Source organism: Tiliqua scincoides, chromosome 3 (assembly GCF_035046505.1).
Source record: "Tiliqua scincoides isolate rTilSci1 chromosome 3, rTilSci1.hap2, whole genome shotgun sequence".
Lineage (NCBI taxonomy): Eukaryota > Metazoa > Chordata > Lepidosauria > Squamata > Scincidae > Tiliqua > Tiliqua scincoides.
In genome coordinates this window covers 216,560,642-216,576,214 of record NC_089823.1, presented here as the reverse complement: position 1 = coordinate 216,576,214, position 15,573 = coordinate 216,560,642, and the positions used below count along the sequence as shown (strand labels likewise).

At 43.2% G+C, this 15,573-nt stretch overlaps 1 protein-coding gene across 1 annotated transcript; it reads left to right on the top strand.

Moving 5' to 3' along the window:
- The first annotated feature begins 250 nt into the window (after positions 1 to 250).
- Positions 251 to 14,751, top strand: LOC136645292 (amine oxidase [copper-containing] 3-like). Its single transcript, XM_066621528.1, has 4 exons — positions 251 to 1,733; positions 10,403 to 10,688; positions 11,389 to 11,518; positions 14,467 to 14,751. The coding sequence occupies exons 1-4, from the start codon at positions 251 to 253 to the stop codon at positions 14,749 to 14,751; spliced, it is 2,184 nt and encodes a 727-aa protein (XP_066477625.1).
- Positions 14,752 to 15,573: the final 822 nt, after the last annotated feature.

Below are 15,573 nucleotides of genomic sequence, written 5' to 3'. Positions count from 1 at the left end.
TATAGTGTTTAAATTACATAGCAGGTCTCCACCTACCTTCATTATAACATTAGATGACCCTCCTACAGCACTGTAAATACACAAGCTGCTGATTCAAACTGCGTTTGGACAATCGTCCCTCAAAGCATGAGGAACCTGTTTTATAGATCTGCTGAAAATGAACATGAAATGGGCTTGTATACTCCTGGCTATCTGCACTACTATAGTCTTCATCCTAGTCTGGGCCTTCCAAAGTGGGGGAGGAAAGCCCATGGTTTGTGAGAAACAGCACCTGGAAGTGTTTTCAAAGGAGACAGACAATGATGCCCACAGCCTGGTATTTGATGACTTAAAACCTGGAGAGATGATACAAGTGAAGAACTACTTGCAACAAAACCTCGGAGTGCTATTGGTAGATGCTCCTGAAGCTAAATCATCTGACAACTGCATTTATTCCATCATCCTTCAGTTGCCCCCGAAAGCAGAGGTACTGAAGTTCCTGGAGCACCAAGGCATCAGACCCACACGACAAGCTCTGGCTGTGGTCTATTTTGGAAACCAGAAAGCTCCTAATATCACAGAGTATGTGGTGGGTCCTCTTCCAGAGCCAATGTATCACCAAGATGTCACAGTGCAGAAGTATGGAGGGAAGTTGCCTTATTACAGAAGGGTTTTTTTGAGAACTGAGGCAGAAGACGTTTATAGGTTTCTGAAGAATAAGGAATATCCCAAGGCTCCAACCTTTATGAACAAGGTTATTGCTTTCAATGGAACCAACCTGATATACACCAGTGGAATGCCACCAGGGCTAAAATCAGGAGACCGCAAAATATGGCTAACTCTTTACCAGAATGTCTCTGGCTACACTTTGCACCCAACTGGATTGGAGATGCAGATGGATGTCAGTAGTCTGGATCCTTCTCAGTGGAAGGTACTCAAAGTGTTCTATAATGGGCAATACTTTGAGAACATGGAAGATCTTGAGAGTCAGTTCAATCAGGGTCATGTTCAAGTGGTCAAAGTTAAAAAGGTTCCTTCTGATGGGGGATACTCATCATTGAAGCAACGTGTTCCACACACGGGACCTGGTCCATTGCACTATGAACCTCGTGGACCACGCTACCGCATCCGGAATAACCAAGTTGACTTCATGTCCTGGAGCTTTACCTTCGGGATAGAGGCAAACAGGGGGCCTCGTGTCTTTGACATCAGGTTTAAGGGTGAGAGAATAGTGTACGAGATAAGCTTGCAAGATGCAAGTGCCATTTATGGTTCTAACAGTCCAGCATCAATGATGACCAGATACATGGATTTAAGCTATGGTCTTGGATATAATGCCTTCTCACTTGTCCAGGGCATCGATTGTCCTTACCTAGCCACCTATTTGGACAGGCACTATTTCTTTGATTCTGCATTACCTGTCACCCACAAAAATTCCATCTGCATTTTTGAGGAGAATGCTGAGATGCTTTTGCGACGCCATTTTGACAGGGCACAAAAGCCCTTTTATGGAGGGTTGGTCGATTCCGTTCTGGTTTTCAGATCCATAATCACAGTTGATAATTATGACTACATCTCAGATTTTATGTTTCACCAAAATGGAGCTGTTGGTGTCAGGGTCCATGCCTCTGGGTACATTCAGTCTGCATTTTACTTTGGTGATTCCTCGGAATTTGGCAACAGGGTTGAAGAGTGGACACTGGGAGCGATACACACTCACAATATTAACCTCAAAGTGGATATGGATGTTGGTGGTAAGTGTCTGTCTAATTTTTGACTTTCAAAAATATGCAGTAGCATCTATGCTTGTTTAGAGTTGCTTGCTGACTGCCTAGAATTACTTTTTTAAGTGCCGTTCCTTTTTAGAATGAGAGAAACGGCCCATTGTTTTTTGACTCCTGGAAATAGCACACTTCTTTGGGCGTAATCTATGGCAGTGTTTTTCAAACTGTGGGTTGGGACCAACTAGGTGGGTTGCGAGCCAATTTCAGGTGGGTCCCCATTCATTTCAATATTTTATTTTTAATATATCAGGCTTGGTGCCACCCTGGTATGTGACTGAATTTGGGGAAATGTTACAGATCTGTATTTTTATCAGGCTACTCTGTATATGCTTTTATCAATGGTAGTAAATGGGATTTACTCCTGGGTAAGTGTGGGTAGGATTGCAGCCTAGGATTGTAAAAAATGTTCCTGCTTGATGATGATGTCACTTCTGGTCATGACATCACTTCCGGTGGGTCTTTGACAGATTCTCATTCGAAAAGCGGGTCCCCGTGCTAAAGGTGTGAGAAGCACTGGTCTATGGCATACAATATATGTTCGGTGTTTTATAGTTTTCCTGACTTGTGAACATGACTTTCTTCATTCCCACATCCTTGTGTCTGTTAACAGTAAGGATGGAAAACCATTGAAAAGGAAGATCAGGTGGTCCCTGCAGCCTCTGTGAGATCCAGCTCCAGTGGTGTAGTTGCGGGGGAGTGGGAGTGGGGAGCAGAATTCCCAGACTTTTACAGCAATATGAGTGGAGATGATGTTTTGCAGGAACATGCAGGTGCTGCCTTTGCAGTTTTCTTCAAAATACTTCAGCCAAGAAGCAGCATCAGACTCAGCAGTAGGCAAATTGAGAAATATGTTTACATGAAAGTGCAACTATCCAGGCTATAGTCTTTCCCAAGCACTGTCTGCATGACAGTATAGAGCTCAAGTTACATTAATGGCCCAATCCTATCTAACCGGAACGCCTGTGGAACATGTGTTTTGGTGTTGCATGCTGCTACAGGCTGCTGCAAAAGCAACCATAAAGCACTTTGTGGCAGCACAATCAGCCAGCACACTGGGGGGAAGGCCATAACCTTCTGTTGTGCACTGTTGGACGTCAGGAGGCCTGCCAGATGACGTTAGTCCAGTGCAGGGGGAGGAATGGCGAAGGGCAGGGAGGTGGAAAGGGGTTGGGGGAGCTCAGATTGTGGAGGAGACGGGGTGAGGATGGGCAGATTGAGCCCAGATGGGGGCAGGTTTTGCAGTGGTGCACACCAATTCCAGACCCCCTTCCTGGGCCTGATCCTTGTGCCTGTATCAGTTCTGACTTGCACCAGGTCTGTAGCTAGTGCAGGTCCATGTTGACCTGTAGTAGCTGCTGGGGCTTACCCCAAATGTCCCCTTACCTTGAAGAGACCTCCAGCAGCCAAAAACCCCTGCAGGAAGCTGTGCTGGTGCTGCTGTATCACCACATTGGGCTGTTTGGTTACAATTGTTTGCAACTTACCGATGAATAAGGCCTACTGAACACAGTGGGACTTATTTCTGAGTAAGCATACATAGGCTATCGTATGCAAGATTACTCAGAAATTTAGTGGGAGATCCTCTCAGGTAAGTATGTATAGGATTGCAGCCTAATATATCTTTTATGTTTTTAGATTTTTTAATTATTGTAAATTGTTTAATGATTGTTTTTAATGTTGTATTTTTTTGTATTCTTAAAGTGTTGTATGCCGCCTTGTGTGCCTGTTGGGCAAAAAGGCGGGGTATAAATTAATAATAATAATAATAATAATAATAATAATAATAATAAAAATAATAATAATAATAATATCTACAATAATGTTGGTTTCGTCTCCTAATAACTTACTCTAGTTGGTATAAAGGGCAGCTATCATACCTTACTTGCCTTCCAAAATGTAAAGGAAAAAGCAGTATAGGAGGCCCCATATCCACAGATCCCTCATCCATGGATTCACTTATCTGCAGTTCAGGTCAGCCCCCCGCGCAGCCCCTCCGGAGGTGAGGGGAGCTTTGCTCTCCTCGCCTCTGGAGGATCCTCTGAACCCAGCAGAAGCTGTGGATATTTTTAAAGTCTGGTAAACTTAGGTGGGTCCCAACAGCGTGTCATTTTAAAAAGTGGGTCCCAGTGCTAAAAAGTTTGGAAAGCATTGTTCTACAACAAAGGTTGACCATGAATAGAAATACCATGTGGTTTGACCGTAGGAAAACAGAAAGGTGGTGGTCTGTGTGTATCAAAATTCATGCACTGATTTACAAATTATATGCATATGTTATGGTAAAATAACAACAACAACAACAACTAGGTATTTATATGCCGCCTTTCTGGTCAATGGATTACTCCTCTGGCTTTATTCAAGGTGGTCTACATAGGCAGGCATTTCTAAACCCCTCAAGGGGATTTTACAATCATAGAGGTTCTCTCTTTCAAGAACCAACAACATTTCAGATGGATCTTCCTGGTTTGGTCTCACTTCTGGCCTCCAGTTCTCCCACGCAGGTTGACAAGCAGCTCCATCTCTCACATGGAGGGCAGCCAAGACGCTCTTGCTCACACCAAGAGCAGGTGGAATCTCTCAGCTGGGCTTGTCAGCTGCTTCAAGGTCTCGCCACTCTCAGCCGTTCAGGGAGTTGCCGGTGTCCTTGAACTGGCGACTTTCTGATGTTATCTTCGGGCTAACGGAGGCTCTACCCTCTAGACCAGACCTCCTGCCCACAATCCATTATTATTAAAATCTCACAATCCGTTATTATTGACTCTGTCTAGTAAAAACTAGAAGTTCCACGCATTGTTGGAGGAACCTAATGCTGCCTAGGAAGAACTAGAATGTACCATGCTCTGAGCAGCATTCAAGGTTTTTAGTATTGCCTTGTCAGAACTAGAAAACTACTGCTTATGTAAGGGAGAATGAGAAGCTCCAGGTGTTTTCAAGGTATTGGAGATAGGATTTTCCTAGTTGGAACTAGTTTTTCCTGCCAGGTGCAGTAGTTTCTAGATTTTATTAGGCAATACTAGAAACCTCCAAAACTGTCCATTGCTTCTGGTTTTTACCAGTTAGAACGACTAATAATGGATTTTGGACTTTTACTGTAATACAAGCACAAAAGTCTCCCAATTTTTCCTTCCACCTGTAGGAACTCTGGGGTAGCCCAATCCAAGCTGATTCCCTGTGTGGTGATACAGCTGTCATGGCAGGGTGCACACTGTATTCTGTAGGGGAGTTTTGGGCCCTGGGGGCCTCTTCAAGGTTAGGAAATATTTGCTCCCTTGCTCTGGAATAAGTTCACACCTGCCTGCTGAGTGGACTTGTGCCTGTGATTTAGCTCGTGCAAATCCTTGTGAACCCAGGTTGGGGGATTGAGGTGGGAATGGGGGATAGGATATCAACGGCACTGCTAACACTGATAATGTCCCTTCCCAACCTCGATTTGCCCTCCTCCCCACCCCATCTCCTTCTTCTTCCTCTATGCCCTTTACACCCAGGGGCTTTGCGATAGTGCAAGGCCAAGGTGCGCCGGTGGGAAGGCCACAGCCCGCTGGAGCAGGTAAGTCCAGCACAGACGTGGGGGAGGGTGGGGTAACAGCTGGTACAAGGCCCAGCAACCATCTTCCATCCTTGTGGGCCTGTTAATGATCTTCTCTGTGTCTCCCAGCCTCTGGGAACTGCCTGCATCTCGCTGAGCTGTTCCCATGAGAAGCAAAAAGAAGTTGTACTCAAACCAAGGACCTTAGCCACTACAGCTGCTCGATGTTAAGAGAATGATGTGATAAGAAGTGTCCACTTCAAAACCCTTGGCTATGTTTATTTTTAATGTGTATTAATTTAGCTGGACCCAATGATAGGAGCATGGTTTTGCTGGCAACAGCCTGGCCATTGTCTTTGCACATGTCTGATAAGATTATGAGAACCCAGGCAATAGCTATATTTACAATAATACATACAGTCAGTTCTCAGTATCTACTACAGTTAGGTTTCAGGAAACTCTTGCAGATAGCAAATTTGCAAATAATGAACTGTTGATCCTATGGAATCAATGGAGTTAGGTTTTGTAAGTGAGCCTATATAGTGTTGCAATAACTTAGGTCATCCTGGAGACTTGATTTTCAACACCAGCATGCTGCTGTGTCGCTCCATGAGTCCACCTGATAATACTTTATAAGTCTTTTATACTTTATAATACTTTTATACTTTGCTTTGCTCTAGATCAGGGGTGCCCAAACCCCGGCCCGGGGGCCACTTGCGGCCCTTGAGCCCTCTCAATGCGGCCTTCAGGGAGTCCCCAGTCTCCAATGAGCCTCTGGCCCTCTGGAGATTTGTTGAAGCCCGCACTGGCCCAATGCAACTTCTCTCAGCGTGAGGGCGACTGTTTGACCTCTCGTGTGAACTGTGGGATGAGAGTTCCCTCCACTGCTTGCTCTTTCACATCTGTGATGCAGCAGCGGCAGCAAAGGAAAAGCCAGCCTTGCTTTGTGCAAGGCCTTTTATAGGCATTGAGCTATTGCAAGACCTTCATTCATTCATATAAGTTCATCTTTAATATATTCATTTATGTAAACTTATGTAAATTTATTCAAATTTTAAATGTAAATTCTTTCCCCCCCCCCGGCCCCTGACACAGTGTCAGAGAGCTGATGTGGCCCTCCTGCCAAAAACTTTGGACACCCCTGCTCTAGATGCTTTTTAGACTTAAGAGAGATAAAGTGCTTTTGCATCCTGACACTGGACTGAGCATATTTCTTCCTCTGAATCCAAAAGAACCTGCAGCCTGCAACTAAAACTGCCTGGCTGGAACAGGTGGGGTAGGGGTTGAACCAGGTGGGGGGGGGGAGGACGGCAACAGGGGTGGGGAAGGGTAGATTGGGCCCAGGAAGTAGATAGGATCAGTGGCAATATCACTGGTGCAGGTCTGCATTGGCCCAAACTGGCTGCTACGGCTTACTGCAGGGCTAGGGGACAAAGGTTCCCTTACCTCAAGATATCAAGGAGACAAAATCCCCCTTCCCCAATGCAGCATAGCCTATGCTAGTGCTGCCACATCACCATATGGAAATGTATTTATTTATATTCCATCTTTCCAAAAAGCTCAAGGTGGCTTACAAAACATAATACATAAAACAGGGCATAAAATGATTTTTAAAAAGTTAAAATTTTGATCATTTAAAACCAGCACAGCAGTAATATAATAATTCTTAAAACCCATAGGTGGTGACCAAAAAAATACATAATCAGCCAAAAACACATGAATACACAATAAAAACAGATTACATAAAAGACAATGAGGAATGTTCCACCCTAACCTTTTCCAGATATTTGGATTCAAATTATCCTGATAAATATGGAAAAATTGCTCACAATGAGAAGACAGCAGTTGAGTCGGTCTTTGCAGGTTCAAAGACCAGTTTAGAGACTCTCTCCCATCAGATGGATGTGTGCAAGGAGCAAGTGGAAGACGTGAAGAAACAAGCAGAAGATAAACAAGATAAGCAAGGGAGTGAGAAAACGGAAAGGATGCTGGTGAGGGACGAAACCAGAAGATTGGACACAGGAAGAAGTCAACAGGATGGAGAGGAGGTGCAGATGGACAGAGTAACATGGGTGCGCAAAATACAAAATTTGTTGGAACAAGAAAGAGAAAATATATTTCAGTTAACTGGAAGAATGAACATATTTTATATAAGAAAGTGTGGACCTATTAGATTTTGTTATAGAGATAAACAAATATTAAAGATATTACGGGAGAAAAAATGGAAAGTAAGAAAGAAAAAGAAACCTGAGGGTTAACCTGAAGGTTAAAGAAAATTGGAGGATCTTGGGTGCCCTTGGGTGCCCTTCAGGGAGAAAGGCGAAATACAAATCTAATAAATAAATAAATAAATAAATAAATAAATAAATAAATAAATAAATAATGGTCAAAATCTATTTTTTTTTAAAAAAAAAAATACATATGAAATTGATATATATGAATTAGAATGTATTAAAAAATAGCTGGAAATGTTAACGTGTAGATGAATTGTTTTATATGTGGCTATTATGTCAAAGAAAAAGAAATGTAATTAAATTGGAGAATGAGATTGAAGAATTGGAAAATTAGATTGGAGAATGGTAAAGAATATATTATAAGAGATGGTTGGTTCCATAATAGTTTTGGAAATTAGATTATTTTTCTTTGATATTAATGAGTAATTGAATTAATTGAGATGATAGAAAGTGAATATTTTGAAAATATATTATAGGGAATTAGGAAAAATTTATTATATATTATGTAAGAAATATATAAATGAGTAGAAGAGTTAGAAATAGATGGAAGAATTGTTTTATATGTTATATTTTGGTGTCTAGATTATTTTGTTTTAATATTAATGAGCAATTGAAGTTAGTTTACGATTCATAGAAAGTGAATACAGTAGAACCTATTTAAGTTGACCAACCAAGGGACTGGAGGAAATTGGTCAACATAGGGAGCTGGTCAACATATGGGGAAAAAAGGCATTTAAATATTATCATGTTTAGCTCCCAGGAGAATAAATGCAAGGCCAAGTTATTATTTAGATTGGATTTTTTAAAAGTTTTATTGCAAATATCAATGAGAATTGATCCTCTTGTGATGCTTACTATTTATATCATCTATATCAAGAGAGAGAGAATAAACAGCCCACAATCAGTGTTTAAAAAAACCCCTGAAAATTCATAAGGTTAAAAAAAAATTTCCAAGATGGGACAAACCAGACAAAACACAGGCCCACAGTATTGCGTTCAATGGGCAACTTATGGAGGGTAAATTAATACTCTGTGCAATGGTCGAAGTGGTCAAGATACAACTTACGGAGGTGGTCAATATAGAGAGGTTGGTCTCCCATAGTGTATATGCAGTGTCTGTCCATACTGTGAGAATTAGGTCAACTTAAGGAGGTAGTCATTATAGAGAGGTGGTCAACTTTGGACGTTCTACTGTATTTAGAAAATATAGTATAGGGCATTAGGGAAAATTTATTATATATTATATAAATAAATGGATAAATTAATAAAAGCTAGAAGTAGATGAGCAGTAGATTAGGAGATATGGTATGATTAATTAGTAATGGTATATGGTATTTAGCACTCCTAAATGTACGTTATATGTTTGTATTTCTGTGTGTGTCAATTATAAATAAAGGAATGTTCCACCCTTACCCACCCCCAAAAGCTAATGTGAATAAAAATGTTTTTAGGCCTCTCTGGAAACTCTCTACCGAAGGGACAAATTTTAGATGTTCTGGTAGTGAGTTCCATGATGTTGTCAGATGAGAAGGCCCTGTTTCTTGCTGCTGCACCCCTCCTGGCAGCAACACTCTCAACACAGAAGTTGTTTGACCCAAGAGGGTAGGCAGGATTATATGGGAGTAGGCGGTCCTTCAGATGTCATGGACCCAACCCATACAGCGCTTTAAAGGTAAGTACCAGCACCTTGAATTGGGCCTGGAAATGAATGGGCATTCAGTGTATCTTCCAGAGCAGCAGCTCACCTGAGTTAAGCTATTGAGGCCCTGCAACCACATAGACTTCCACATTCTGTACTAACTGCAATTTCCGACCGTCTTCAGGGGCGGGCCCACATAGAGTGCGTTACAGTAGTCTAAATGGAATGTCACCAAGGCATGGACCACTGTTGCCCAATCAGACTGACACAGGTACTGCTGCAACCAGCACACAGGCCAAAGCTGGGTGAAGGCCCCCCTGGCCACCGCACTCACCTGGGCATCCAGGAGGAGCTGTCGATCCAGAAGCACCCTCAGGCTGCACACCTTATCTTTCAGAGTGCAACTGTTACCCTGCACATGCCCGATCTCGTCTGATCTTGGAAGCTAAGTAGGTTGGGCCTGGTTAGTACTTGGATGGGAGACTGCCTGGGAATACCAGATGCTGTAGGCTTATACCATAGTCTTTCGAGACTGAAGGTTGCCAACCAAACCTATGCAGAACAGGTTGATAGTCTAATACCTGCATCACAAGTTTCTGAACCAAGAGGACCTCTGTATTTAATTTCAGTTTATTGGCCCTCATCCAGACCCCAACTGCCTCCAGGTAGTGCTCCACATCCTCAACAGCCCCCCTGGGATATGATGAAAAGGAGAAAGAGAGCTGAGTATCATCAACATATTGAGGACACTCCATTCCAAATCTCTTGATGACTTCCCCCTATGGTTTCATGTTCATGTTAAGCAGCGTGGGGACAGGATGGAACCCCACAAATGAGAGGCCAGGGTGGAGAATACGAGTCCCCTGGCACCACCACCTGGGCACAGTTGGCCAAGAAGAAGCAGAATCACTGCAGTACTGTGCCTCTGAGCCCCAACTCAGCCAGCCGGCCCAGGAGGGAACCATGGTCAATGGTATCGAAACCACTGAGAGGTCTAGCAGGACCAACAAGGAAGCTCTCCCCCTGTCTAGCCCCCAGCATAGGTCATCCACCAGGGCTACTAAGGCTGTTTCAGTCGCAAAGACTGGTCTGAAACCAGATTGATAGGGGTCCAGAAAATCCATTTCTTCCAAGACTCCTTTGGGCTGGGATGCCAGCTCTGAATTTAGTTCAGATAGGGCTGTAAGCAACTCAAGAATATGTCTTTCCAGTACTTTTTTAAATTTGTTTTTTTTCCCCCTAGGTGTGAAAAATTCCCTGCTTGCAAACGACATGGCTTTTGAGACAGTAAAGGCTCCTTGGAGCCCTCAGAATAAGATCCATCGGATGAGAATGGTTAAAAAAGTCTTGCGTACTGAAGATCAGGCTGCCTTTCGACTTCATGAAAAGATGCCCAACTACATATATTTTGCAGCCAACAGCACAAACAAGTGGGGCCTTAACCGCGGCTACCGGATTCAGATAGTCAGCTTTTCTGGGGACCACATGCCAGAAACGGATCCAATGGAGCGTGCCATCAGTTGGGGAAGGTAAGTGACTAATTTCAAGGCTCTGACCCCCAGTTTGTTCACCTTGGCTGTTGGAGTTCCCTAAACCTGTGGGTTTAAGCACTTGAATGATATAGAGTGGACCTTCAAAGTTTTATTGTGGTCTATATGACCACCACTCTGTCTCTCACCTGATTTCATCTAATGTATGTCTAACCACTGGGTTAGGTGAATCCCCTGGGTCTTTAGAATATTCCATATGCTTGGATAGTGGGTTAATCTTTGTCAGGGATTGTTCTCCTAATGTCAGAGAGCAGCCAGGGAACGTGTGAAGGAACACATGCTCAGTTATGTGCCACATGTGAAGGAGCACATGCCCAGCACGTGCCAATTACTTTTCACTCACCTCCACGTATCCTCACAAATCTGTGATTTCTTGTCATCTCTTCTGTTTAGAAATTAGCTGCTGGGGTGGGAAGGGGGGGGGAGAATGCATGGATCCTGCTGTTATTTTTCAGAAGTTTTGGTTGGAGTCTTTGCAAAGCTGTAGTCATGTTGGAGGAGAAATGAATAAAAGATTCTGCAGAGACCATTTTTGGACATCAACCACCAGATTGGGAGCTGCTTACTGTGGGCCATGACCAAAGACAAATAGCAATGTATCACTGGGCATCCTGACTAGGAAAGTGAGAAGTGAGTATCAGCAATATTCTGTTTTACTCTGTTTTACTCTGCTTCTTAGGTACAAGCTGGCAGTCACCAAGCGAAAAGAGTCAGAACCTGTCAGTACTTGTCCCTATAACCAAATGGACCCATGGTCACCTTCAGTTGCCTTTGCTGACTTCATAAACAATGAGACCATTGTCAATGAGGTGAGTTGTGCTCTCTCTAGGTTGCTGACAAAACTTATATTGGCACCCCTCCATATTTGTGGGGGACCCATTCCAGCCACCACCACCCCTACTGTGAGAAGAAGCTTTTCACAAGTCAGGCAATTGGCAGGACAATAACCCAATCACCCTCTAATTACTCAACCAGCTTCTGCTTACTGCCAATTGCTCTCTCAACTTGAGGAGCTCACAGACCATACCAACAGGTCAATTTTGCCCTCCAAAGCCTTGACTTCCCAGCCAGAGTCCCCACTCGGCTTGCATCAGGAAGTCAGACACACTTAATGGGCATCAGGATAGTGTAAGACCGAGTCACTGGAAGCCCAAAACCACCAGTTTCCCCCTTCCTGGATTCCAATAATCCACACAGCTGTAAATAGATAAGATTTATTAAAGGATAGAGAATAACATAAGACAGGCACTTTGCTTAGGCACAGATTTAGGAATTTAGAGAGCGCATACAATACACACCATAACTAAAATAATAAAAGCTAATACTATCACTCATCAGAAGTTTCACATCAATAAATCTCAGTCCATCTGTCCCTCCCCCGGCCCTGCTGTGGTCAGGGTCATCCATCTTGGGACAGAGTGGTCAAAGCTCAGGTCCCACAGGCCATAGAAGAACTAAGACAAAGGATGTTCCTAACAGGTGATTCATATAGCTGACTTGAGCTCAACAACCAATTAGAAATTAGAATCACTTAAAGGTTCTAGTGGTGTACATGCAGTCAGGCAAGTCACTCATGGAGGGTCACCCCAACCTGAAACCTACAGCTGGAACAAATTCATAATCAAGGTGTCCTTGGCCAATCAGCCACTCTGAGAACTACTATCTCTTAGTAGTACTGAGATAGCACTTAGTACTATCTTTGTTCCTTGCTTTTACAGATGCTAGAACAGGAATGCAACCAGCAGCCAGGCAGCCCGCAGGCTGCGGCTTCCTGTCAACATTCTGACTGTGTCCCCCTAGCATTCAGGCTGCCTGCCTGCTTGTTGTGTTCCTATTCTAGCATCTGCAAAAGCTAAAAAAGAAAACAAAACCCTGCTTGCTAATGAAGAAAAAAGAAGGTCGTGGGCATGGGGGGGTACAGAGAACCATGGATACTGAATCCATGGTTAAGGGTGACACCTGTTACTAATAAGGTGAGGACCACAACTTGGAACTGGATGCTAGGCCCATCTGTTCCCCCCACCTCACATAACGTCCGTTTGTTAAAATTGGTCTAGCATATGGAGTGTAATGGGGAAGAGAGTCGTAACACCTTTTACAGATTTTATGTGTAGAAACACACATAACATGGCAAATCTGAGTTTCTCTAAATCTGGTTAACTTGAATGTCAGTATGTGGGGTAGCTGCAAAGGAGAAGCCATATGAATGAAGGTGCACTTAAACCGTCACCTATTACTTTACCCTCCAAACGCTCTCCAAATGGTCATTTTGAACACCGTTTTTCCCCCAGGTGGTTTGCAAAACTGGGCATAAGCTTGATTGGAGACAAAATCCATTGGAGGCATTTGCAGGGAAGTATTGGCAAGTGCAGGAGGGGTTAAGTACCCCCTTCTGGTCACTTATCCTTTCCTACACATACCTGTTCATTCTCCCCAACACATATTCGCATTAACTTGGCCAGGGTAGGCTTGGAATCTGTTAAGAGAGCTCATGATCTTTTGCACCTTCAGTGCAAAAGGTGCATGCTAGGTTGTTCACGTTAGATCAAAGATCTTCCTTACATGTGTTTTTTCCAAATGACAAGGAAAAGGCTATAATTGACAAGAAAACATTCTAATTTCATTAATTCATAATAATAAAGAAAAAAAAGAAAAGAAAAACCCAGTAACAAACAACAAGAAAACAAAAACAAACAAACATTAAGGATTCCTAAAAAATATTCTAAAAAGCGATATATATGTAAAAAATCCAAAGAATACTTCTAATAACGTAGCATGGGCAAATTCGAATGTTCTGATTACTTACAGCTTTATATCTTAATAATCTAAATTTCCACCCATAAATATGTTATATCTCCAACAACCCCTCTTATCTACTCGTTATAAGTATTCCATTTCAGAGAGAAAACATTCAATTAAAAAAACCGACACCTAAACTCAGAAAAATAACAAATACAAAAGTAATGACCCACCAATGAGAAAGAAATAATTAATTAAAAATGATGGCTGTACATTGCGAAACAAAGGAAAAGATAAAAGAGCAGTGGTTCTCAAATTTTTTAACATCAGAACCCACTTTTTAGAATGACAATCTGTTGGGACCCACTGGAAGTGATGTCATTAACCTAGAAGTGATGTCATGGCCAGAAGTGACATCATCAGTTTAGGCTTCAGACCTAAGCCACATTCAGCCAGAGGTTCCTTTACACAGCGCACTCATGCTGTTATTTTGCGTAGCTCGGAGTTCAAACATTCCAGCTCAGAAGTCAAAGCAGAATGCAGACTTGGATCCTTCTCCAGCCACACAGCCCTCCTCCCTTTCCAGTATCCCACCTGCCCACCCATTTCAGGCAAAGCACCATGTCTCTCTCCCTTCAGGAGCCTGCCTTACCCAGCAGCTCTGTATCCTGTATTTTCAGCTCTGTATTTTCAATGGTGGCTGAGCTAGGTGCTATGCAACCCACCTGAAATTGATCACAGCCCACCTAGTGGGTCCTGACCCACAGTTTGAGAAACGCTTAATTAGTGTAACTGTAGCAAATAAGAAATATACTCACCCTTCGTAACTATACGGCTTTACCCCCAACGAGAGATATAGCCTAGTAGGACCCCAAAGGATCTTCATTCAACATTTGCTGTACTACCGTGGCTCGGTTTCTCCAAGTCTGCTCCTGCATCATCTTTGCGCCATTTCCCCTTCTCAGGCTTTCCTCTTAGATAATCAAATAACATTGTCTTTTTCTTCTACCTTCATCAGGATCTGGTTGCCTGGATCACCGTTGGCTTCTTGCATATTCCACATTCTGAAGACATACCCAACACAGTAACACTTGGAAATGTGATTGGCTTCCTTCTGAGACCGTACAACTACTATGACGATGACCCATCCATGTATTCTCCTGACAGTGTTTTCCTTACCAGTGAGCAGGACCCCACTTCCTGTGACGTCAACCACCTTGCATGCCTGCCGAAAGTAGCTGCTTGCTTACCCAACTTGCCACCTTTCACTTATGAAGGCTTCCAAAATATGACAAAGCCGTGATTCTTCTTGAGGGATTGAGATGAGGGGCAATAGCTGAGGGGCAACAGCTCAGCATGCAGTATGTGTGTGACAATAGAAAATAGTCAAATAAACATCAAGTTAATGGCGAATTGTCCTGAATTTTGTCAGTGCAGTATCTTCTATACTTTTATGTGTTAAGGCAGTGGTCTCTAGCCTTTCTTGTGCCATGGCCCAAATAAATAAATAAATAAATAAAAGGCAGGGTGGTAGGGTCAGTGGTGGGTCCCCAGCGGTGGGTCCTGGCCACCCTGCCAGGACCCAATCCATTAGCTCCAGTCCTTCCCATGTCCCCCTCCTTCTTGTGTCATCACAACAACCTTGTGAGATAGCAGTCTGAGCAGGGCCTGCCTTAGGAACTGCAGGGCAAGACAGCAAGAAAAGGCTGTGCAGGATTATACCAAGAACTCCGTTTTGATAAGGGAGCACCATTATTGGATTGGATCCAAGCTTTTTCTTGCACAGGCTTTGAAAGGTTGTTGTGACCCCCCAAATGAGGCTTAATGTAACCTGTAATGGCCAGTGCAAGGCCTGACAAACATCTTCCATCTTGTGTGCCTGTCAACCATCCTCTGTGTGTCTCCCAGAGTAAACTGCTAGCCTATATAAGACCCTGCATTTGGCCATTGCTTTGCTCTTGGACCTTGCTGGACAATGGCAGGTTGTGCCACCCATAGAGTTGCCTGAAATGCTGTCAATCTATTCCTAGTGATGCTTCTGGATGCCTAGAGGTTCTCCTGTAAATCGATGTTCTTAGTTGATTTGTCTTTAGACAAATAAAGCTTTTAGACAAATAAAACGCTT

What these genes read in the sequence shown, in the direction of transcription:
- LOC136645292 (XM_066621528.1), top strand. Translation starts at nt 251, where the DNA reads ATGGTTTGTGAGAAACAGCACCTGGAAGTGTTTTCAAAGGAGACAGAC. An exon ending in AGTGGATATGGATGTTGGTG is followed by an intron (nt 1,734 to 10,402) that starts GTAAGTGTCTGT and finishes TTTTCCCCCTAG; the next exon opens with GTGTGAAAAATTCCCTGCTT. An exon ending in CGTGCCATCAGTTGGGGAAG is followed by an intron (nt 10,689 to 11,388) that starts GTAAGTGACTAA and finishes TCTGCTTCTTAG; the next exon opens with GTACAAGCTGGCAGTCACCA.